Raw genomic sequence first — 9,725 nt, 5'->3', positions numbered from 1 at the left:
GTTTGTTTCCCCAGCTTATGTTGTCATCTAGTGTAGTACAAAACCACAAATATTGTTTTCGTAGCTATTTTCAGTTTGAACCAAAAAAAAAAGCTATTTTCAGCTATAGTTGTTTTCTTTTGAGCTTTATAAAGACATTGGAAAGTTCTTCCAAATTAAACTCAAATTATTCCTAAAAGAAAAAAATAATTAATTTTTTCTCACTTATCTAAACTAATGACTATTATGGAATTAAAATCTTTTAGAACAACAAAATTACAAAGCTTCACGGGGCGTTCGTCCTCTTTTTATTTAACATTCAACACTTCAAGCTTATCAACTATTTACATTCAGCTAATTTACACCGGCTAATCAAGAAGGATTACAGAATAGATTACAGCCCAAAGAGACTTTTTCCTATTGAAACGAGGACGAAGACTTTTCTGAAAGACAAAGTTAGTCATCACTCAAGAATGAGAGGGGGTGTTAGAATATTTTCTTGCTTCCCACCTACAAATTCATTGGTTTTGGAATGGTGCATGTATTCGCGGTATCCAGCTTACTTAAATAATATTCGTCTGATCTTTTATCTTAACCCAGCAAATTAAAATATCGTTGCATCCACGGGTAGGATAACTCTGGATTTATTATTTTTAATATTTATATCAAAACGTTTCTAGTTAGGATTTCATAACGTCTCTACATTTTGGTATATCTTCAGCAAATCGTTTATGATTGTGACTATATTCAATTCCGGAACTATATATATACCATATTCAGATTAGTAGATCACCTGACACGTGTACCAAAACTGAAATTAAATAGACATTTTGCTAACAATATTATGGGTTAATTTTATACCAGGTAGTATAAAATTTTCTCACAATCAAACTATTTTAATAGGCGCTAAAGAAAAGACAGTCCGATGTTTTAAAGTTAAAACTCCTGCTATGTGTTGATAGGATCAAACCCTAATTAAGTTTTTTGCACGTGGCCTTATTTTATATTTCTACTAAAGGCTGTTTATGACTTTAATCCTCGACCTTTTGGACACAAGGCGGCAACTTTTATTGTTGCGTACCAAGGCTACCCTTCTATCTAACTAGCTGGGCGCTAGTACAAAATTTCTTGCCACAATCAAATTGGTTAAAGAAAATGAACTTCGAGCCTAACTCAATTATAAAGTTGGCTCAAAAAATGAGATTGCTCAAAATCAGATAATGAAACTATAGCTCATACATTCAATTAAGTGGGACTCTAACACTCCCCCTCTCCCCTCCTGTCAAGAGCTAGACATTTAGATCATGAAAATCAAAATGTGGGAGCTCTAACACTGAATAAATCAAGAATAAGAACGAGTTTAACTTTATATTATGTTTTAAAAAAATCGGACATTAAGCTTTAACTCAACTCCATAGATAACACCTTAAATTGAGGATTGTTCAATATCAGAAATTATAATCCATATACAGAGGCCGAGCTACAGACGTAGATACGTGTCCCGACGAACCCGGTAATTTTTGTTTAAACCTTATTTTTATATTAAAAAAATCACTAAATATATATAAATATTTAATTAAAACTTAATAACTAAATAAACTGTGAGTTCGGTAACAATTTCAAAACTGATCAACTTCAAAATGTCTATCCATATACTCAGTTAATGTGGGACTTGAACAAAAAGGCACCACAACAGAAAGTGTCTGATAAATATTGACAGCTCAAAGACAGTTGTAGTTGGCAAGAGAGGTGGCCTACCAATTAACGTCGTCCAAAAAAAGTACTATTCAGTTGAAGCATCACGGGTATTTATTTGGAAATTGCAAAATTGTAGCACGCATTCCTACAATTAAAAGGACAAAAAGAAGACGAAATGAACATATATCAAGCCATCAAATAGGTGGAATTCTTCTCAAAAAGTTGTTTTGAAAGGTTTAGAGAAGTTGTTTTGTCTGAAACAAGGTGCTAGATAGTTGTTCTTTTCAAAATTTAGTTAAGTTATTCCCAAAAAAAAAAAACGAATTTTTATGTCAAGTGAATCTCAATAAGCCATGTCATTCAACATAAATTGAGGAGGTTAAGATTAAGTTATTGTCGGAAAAAAGGTAGTAATTCTTTTAAAATAGACTAAACAAAAGTGCATCATATAAAATGAGAATGAAATAGGAAACAAAACGACGGCAAGAGCATATATCTCCGAAACCAAACGACATCGTAAAAAGGATTTATATTATTATCTAGTTAATAGTGTAAGTAAATATTTGCTCTAAGTAGTGTAATTTAACATGAAATAGAAAGCTAATGTTCTTTTTTCCTGAGTTATTAACCAATGATTATGAACAGTTACCTTTAACTATTTATAAAGTAACCAAATACTTCTGGTATCAACTTATGTGATGTAGTTTGACTCGGGATGAAGTTTACGGAAAAAAAAAATGAAGACTTTTGAAACTTGTGGTCTTAAAAATTTAAATGGTAAAAAGCCTTTGTGGGACTTTTAATTTGCGTGTCTATAAAATATGTAAAAATTGCACGGGGTGCCCTATTTGGTCGCCCTCATTTAACCTATACACCTTTTTTTTAAAACTTTTAACTCGTACCCACGTTTTAAATAACTTCAGCCCCCTTTCTCCTCCTTCTCCTCATTCGTTTTCTTCTTCAAGTTACAAAACAAACTGGTATTTATCTCCAGAAGCAACGCTGCTTTAGTTATAAGGTCAATTTTTTTTTAATTGAACAGTTCGGCAGTTGTACTTCTGCTCCAAATTTACAGCAAATTAGTCTTAGGAAAAAGTTTAAGTTACCAGTAGGATGAGCTGTAAAATTTTGGAGTTTTTGTATGTTTATTCGTGTTTGAGCTGAGAAGATATACACTATTTTTCTTAAAAAATCACTGCTAATTGTGGTGCTTCAGCTCTAGAGCTGAAGTTCGCCAGTTACAAAACAAAAACTTCGCCAGTTACAAAACAAAAACTTCAACTCTAGAGATGAAGTTCGCCAGTTACAAAAACAAAAACTTCAGCTCTAGAGCCGAAATTCGCCAGTTACAAAACAAAAACTTCAGCTCTAGAGCTGAAGTTGGCCAGTTACAAAAACAAAAACTTCAGCTCTAGGGCTGAACTTCAGGCCCGGCTACTGGAATGCTGAAGGTTTGCGTGATTACCTTTGCTACTTCAGCCCCGTATGCTGAAGTTATGCGAAAAAGCGGGTACGCTTGCAATTATTTTTGCAAAGAGGGCACAAGTTAAACGTGACTCAAAAAACGGGTATAGATGCAAATGCCCTATAAAATATTCTCTTTAAGAGTAAAATTAGTATAATAAAAAAAATTAAAATTAATTTATTTCTAAATATAGAAATTCTTTTCGAAACGAACTAATAAACAAAGTGCATTATATAAATTGAAACGAGGGAGTAATATAACAAGTTTTTATACTACATATAAAGATTATATTTAGAGATGGAGCTAGAGTTCTAGCTACTCAATTGCTTTGGCTAAAATCCTATATTTGTGTTAAAAAGTCTATTGAATATCTATAAATAATCTATCAATGCATTTACTATTTTTCTAAAATCCAAAAGCCATAAAATGTTTGGATCTGTGTCTGATCAGGGTGGATGTAGTGCATTACCAATGAATTCAATTGAACCCATAACTTTTGACGCGGAGTAAGTATTTATATGTAAAAATTTATTAAAATAGCAAAAATAATATATATGAACCCATAACTTTACAAATATAAGACGTTTAATGCTAAAACTTTAAAAGTTAAACCCATAAATTTTAAAATCCCGAATCCGTCTTTGCGTCTGCTTATACCCAAAGACGTTTTTTACACTGGTAAAAGATCGTTTACACACTTGATACCACATCTATATAAGTGCACTTGCCAATCACATCAGGATATAATAATTTGAGACAAACATACATATATAGTACTCCCTCAAACCACATACAGAGAAAGTGAGAAAAAAAGAGAGAAAATGTGTTTGATAATATATGGTTGTGATGCAGAAGAAAAAGAGCTAGGAAGACAAGCTGCATCTGGAGCTTGCCCTTCTTGTGGTGGCAAAGTTCAGGCTGTTGATGTTGAGAGTCGTTGGAGGCTTTGTTTCCTTCCCCTTTGCTTCATCATCAAGAGAAAATTTCAATGTACTCTTTGTTCTAGACGTTTAGTCTTGTATTCTTCCTGAACGTTTTTCTTAAGCCGACCTAACGGAAACAACCTCTTTACGTCACAGAACATAGGACCAAGGTCTGCATACACTTCATTGTCCCCAAACGTCACTTGTGAAATCGCATTGGGCATGCCATTGTTGTTGTATTTTCTCTTTTCCCAATTACACGAGGACGAGTTCTCTACTTTTTTCTCTTCCAATTAATTCCTTCTTTTATTTTTTTTTATTTTTTATCGGTGATGTTCGAGTCAATTTGTATTTCGACTGTTTTTTCTTGTACTTGTTACCTTCCATTGGTACAATTACACCACAACCTTTTTTCTTCTTACTGAGATTTGGATCGTGATCTGCCATGGTGTTCACTCATTTTATTGACCGTCAAGTCAGACCTTTAGTGCAATTCCGGTTTTCTTTTTGATTATTAAGTATGTTTTTGTAAATAGAGAGAGATGTGCCTCTCTTTTTTTGTTCTTTGCAAGTCTCACTGTAATTTCAAGATGTATGGTCAAGTACTATTCTTTAATTTTCCGTATAGAGTGAGAGATTGATTTCCGCTACATTTTGATTTATGTATTATCAATTTTAATATCACAATATTCTGTAACACATTGTTATGATTTTGAATCCCAGTGATTTCTGTACTAATTATGTCTAACTGAATCTTCTTTACTCCCCTTAACTCTGTAAAATAAAAAAGGATTGTAACCTTCAAAATTTCAGTTTCTGCAATGTGATTCTATATACTTCTTCTTCTTCTTTTTTTCTTGTATATATGAGATTTTTTTTTAATATTTGAGGTAAAAAGTAAAGACTGTAGTAATGGCATTGTAATTTCTGAAATCCAGTTGATTTTTATTGATACTATTACGAGAATTATCATGCCTGAGCAATTTATTTTACTCCCACACCATCATGGCTCGACTTAATTAAGACTGGGTTCTGACTAAACGACAATTACTTTTGAGTTGAACTATATGTACATTAAAAAAAAATTATACATATAACGAGAAAAGATTGTTCTAAAATATCAGTGACATAAAAACTATTTCCTATATGTGTTTACTAAATATACAATATTTCTTAGGTATTGTTGGGTCAAATTCAAGCCAAACACAAGTGTATTCCTATCCAAATTGTCTATCATGTTTTGCCTCTTAAAAGAAAAAAAAAAAGATCAAGATATGGTCCCTTCCTTATCCACAAGAATTTGCTGTCACTACCTCATAAAGCTCTATCCTCACCTAGTATATGTTTGGAGAACACCTTAAAATGTCCCTTCAAACTCAAAAAGACAACATTTAGAAAAGGCGCTTATCTAATATTCAAAAAAATAATGTCAAAGTGGGTGTATTTCAATTATAGAAATTCTTAAAATCTAAATTTGTGAGTCAATAGTCTTTTAAATGGATGTGTTTAGAATATTGAGACGTTTTAGTTCCGTAGTTTTTACACATTTGTACAGAGAAAGGAGTCTTGTACAAAGGACTAGTTGACCATGGGAAATAGCTAGAATATGCATAATATTATCAAGAATACTATAGTACAGATGTATTTATCGTAGAGCAGAAGTGGATCCAGGATTTTAAGTTTATGAGTTCCTAGAAAAATTTCAAGTTTTTTTTTGTTTGGAACCCCAGGAAAACCCGCAACCGCTACAGCCTCTGCTTTTCGGGTGAGCATTCTATGCACACTGGTATACTCCCCACTGTGTAATAGATTGCAAATCACATAGGAAATATAAACTGCACTAGACAAGCCCCGTGCGACAAGCTCAGACCCAGAGGACATTGAGGGGGGATCGAACCCACGTCGCCCGTGTGGACAACACCCTCCAAACCCAACTGGACTGTCCCTTCAGGACAGAAATCTCAAGTTAATATAAAATAAATAACTGGATTGACAGTCTGAATTCCAAGCTAAATAATATTCTTATACATTTAATAAAATTTTTAATACAATTACAGAATCTAGAAAAAAATTACTGGGTTTACGATAACTCGTAACTAATGCACTGGATGTGCCCTGCTGTAGAGATCCACTAACTCCCCGGCCCCCGTTACTTCAATGGCAAGGATACATAGAGGCAAATGTAGTGTTATCGCGTTAGATTTATTTAAACACAATACTTTTAGTTTAATACAGAGCAAAAAATTAAATATTAAACTTTATAAAAATTATACTAATAAATAGCAACTTTGAACCCATGATAAAAAAAAATTTAATCATTGAACCCATAAAAAATCCGCCTCAGTAAGACAATTTTTATTTAACCAAAGCATAAATCTTTACTACTCTTGGAAAGAACATTGAAAAACTTGAACTAATTAATTAATACAAAGTAATGTACGCAGTTTGTATTCTAAACAAGTTTGCAAATTCTAGAGTATAAATGTCTCTTTCAATAATGCATGATTAGATGAGTTTTGATCCAGACATTGGAGCAATCTTTGATAACTTTATCAACCACTAACAATGATTGAATAATCGCTACGTGGCTTAATGTAAACACAGAGAGTAGACAATAATACAAAAAAGGAAACTTCTCAAAAAGTGGCAGTATTTAATTTCAATCTTGGGCTTATTAATATGGATAAAAAAGTCAATGAGTTTCTCGTACATATCTTGTGTTAGGTACGTATTGGAACCGTCTAATTAAGTGATTAAGATTATTTCGAAAAGGTAACAATCATTAGCAAAACTAAAAACTATTAGTTCGTTCATCATCATTTTATACCATTAATATAAGAGTTGAATCTATGAATTTATCACGACCCAAAATCCCTCCGAAGGAGTCGTGATGACACCTATTCTCTAAAACTAAATAAGCCTAACACATACCGAAATGATAACAGGTTCTACTAAACAGCTATTAAACATGAACCGGAAATTTCTAAATAAACCAATAGTCTCAATATGATATAATATCCCAAAATCGATAGTACAAGTCATAAGCCTTTTTAGGAGTAATTATACATAATGAATATATCCCTGTTCCAAAATAAAAGAAAACAATGTAAATAAATACAACAGAAGGTGACTTTGGAGCCTGCCTACGTCCAGCAAGTGTACCTTGAAGTCTCCAGCCACTCAAGCATAAGTCTCAAAACCAACCCGATCCGAAGTACCTGGTGCAGAAGCGTAGCATGAGTACACCACAGTGGTACCTAGTAATTAAGTATCACGCCTAACCTCTGTAGAGTAGTGACGAGGTGAGGTCAAGACACCTACCGAACATGTAAACGTGCGCAGGATATGACATAGAGCTAACAAAGAAGGAATATCAATGTAATGCCAATAGAAGAAAGAATTCAGATTACAAAGTAAAGATAAGGGGGACACGAATGACAATGAAAAATAACCAAGTAATTAAGCAGCAACATAGTCGGGGTACGGATGTAGAAAAAATGTGCTATAGTAGAAAAAACGATGTCAACTCAACCAATCAAATCATTTCTAATACACAATTTTAATAATTCCACTTCTCGTAATCTCATATCATAAATCACAACTTCTAAACCTTTAACATACATGGCACCTTGTGCCCACATTTTTCCATCTCACTTCGCACAGCAAAATCAGCGTGCTACTCGGTACATAATATCCGCGACAAATGCTAATTAGGACGTTCAAGAGATTTTATTTATATATCGTAAAGTAAAATTACAGTTTCTGAACCAAGTAGGAAATCAATGAGAAAAAAATGAGTTTATTTTAGAAATTATTTGGGTGAAGAAAATAATATTATCAAATAAAATACATCATCAGATAAGCTACTGAATTTAATAGAGAATTTATTTAATTAAAACATAATAACAATCCCTTTTTAAGTAAAGTAAAAACATCAGACATGGTAAGGAGATTAAGTTGAGAAATCAATTAAAGTAAAATATGACAACTATTAGAAATAGTAAAGTACCGAATAAAGCGGCGAGTTTTAACTTAAAGATCGCATAAGGTAAGCATGTTGTTAATTCTTTTATTTAAAATCGCTATATTACTAACAACTCAGCAGGATATGAGGTGATGACTCAACGTAGTAAATTCATCTTGAAAATTAATTCACCAAAATAATAGTATTAGAAAAAGAATTCAGAAAATGACAGCAAGGTAATAAATCAATGACAACAACTCAATCCTCAAAAACTAGTGAAAAATCAAAAATACAAATTCTCAGAGTCTCGTACTAAAGAATCGAAACCAATACAATACAATAAGAAATACAAAACACATAAACTGTTGTGGCGCGCAACTCGATCCCACCGTACAATACTATTCACCCTTATTCCACCATGTGAATATCAATGGTAATAAATACATATATGTTGCGTCACGCAACCCGATCCCACCATTTAATCAGAATCAATGTCATAATTTATCCTTATTTCACCATATCAATTCACTCTTATTTCACCTATTGCGTCGTGCAACCCGATACCACCGTATCAATATCATAATAATAAATAAAATATGTTACGGTGCGCAACCCGGTCATACCATACAATATCAATATCATAATTCACCCTTATTTTACCATAACAATTCACCCTTATTTCACCTAGCGTGCAACCTGATCTCCCGTACAATAATTTAAATCAGCAGCAACAAATCAATAACTCAATTTACAATAATTTCTACAATCAGGGGTATGAGTACACGTCAACAAAGGAACCACGTAAAAATCAAGAAATACAACAAACTTTATAAAAATGACAGGACAGGTAAAACACACGATAACTAAGTATGCAATCACAAAAATTAGGACATATAGCAGATAAACACAGTCATATAAGAAATTTAATAACTAAGAGGTAACAAGACAATAAGGGGGGCAATAACTTCAACTAAGGCATATAAGGTCTAAATAACGAGTAAGAGGTACAATAAGTGCTAACAATACCAAATAGAGTATGTAAGAGTAGACTAACAACGAGATATCACATGTTAAAACAATGCAATTAAAGGCATGGAAAGTGACTAGACACTCTAAACCGGTTAATTACCACGTATAGACTGTATACTCACTCGTCACCTAGCATACACGGCTTTCACATAATAAGATAGCACAATTAACTTAATTTCGAAGGGGTAGTTTCTCCCAAACAAAGTTAGACAAGACACGTACCTCAAAGAAGCTAGACCGAGACTCTAAAATGACCTGCTCGAGTGAAACAACTCTGGACAGCTCAAATCTTGCCAAAAATAACTTCAAATCATGAATAAAAGTCATATGAAACAAATTTCGAATAATAAAACTTCAATTTTTAACAAAAACTAAAAAGTCAATCAAAAATTCAACCAACGAAAATTCGAACACCCATCTCGATACGAGTTCAACCATACCAAAATTATCAATTTCAACTTCAATTCGTCCTTCAAATCATCATTTTACATTTTGAAAGATTTTACAAATTTTTCCTAAATTTCCAACTTAATTCACTAATTAAATAATGGAGATAGCAACGGATTCATGAAATATAATAAGATTCGGGTAGAGAATACTTACCCGAATGAATTGCTTGAAAAACTCACAAAAAATATCCCAAAGCCAAGGTCTACCACTCCAAAAA

General features: G+C 32.7%; 1 protein-coding gene across 1 annotated transcript; it reads left to right on the top strand.

Annotated features, from left to right (window-relative positions):
* The first annotated feature begins 3,905 nt into the window (after nt 1-3,905).
* Nucleotides 3,906-4,775, top strand: LOC104231329 (uncharacterized). The gene has a single exon (XM_009784302.2). The coding sequence runs from the start codon at nt 3,964-3,966 to the stop codon at nt 4,171-4,173; it is 210 nt and encodes a 69-aa protein (XP_009782604.1). The 5' UTR covers nt 3,906-3,963; the 3' UTR covers nt 4,174-4,775.
* Nucleotides 4,776-9,725: the final 4,950 nt, after the last annotated feature.

This window comes from Nicotiana sylvestris, chromosome 11, assembly GCF_000393655.2.
Source record: "Nicotiana sylvestris chromosome 11, ASM39365v2, whole genome shotgun sequence".
NCBI lineage: Eukaryota > Viridiplantae > Streptophyta > Magnoliopsida > Solanales > Solanaceae > Nicotiana > Nicotiana sylvestris.
This window is presented reverse-complemented; position numbering and strand designations above follow the sequence as displayed.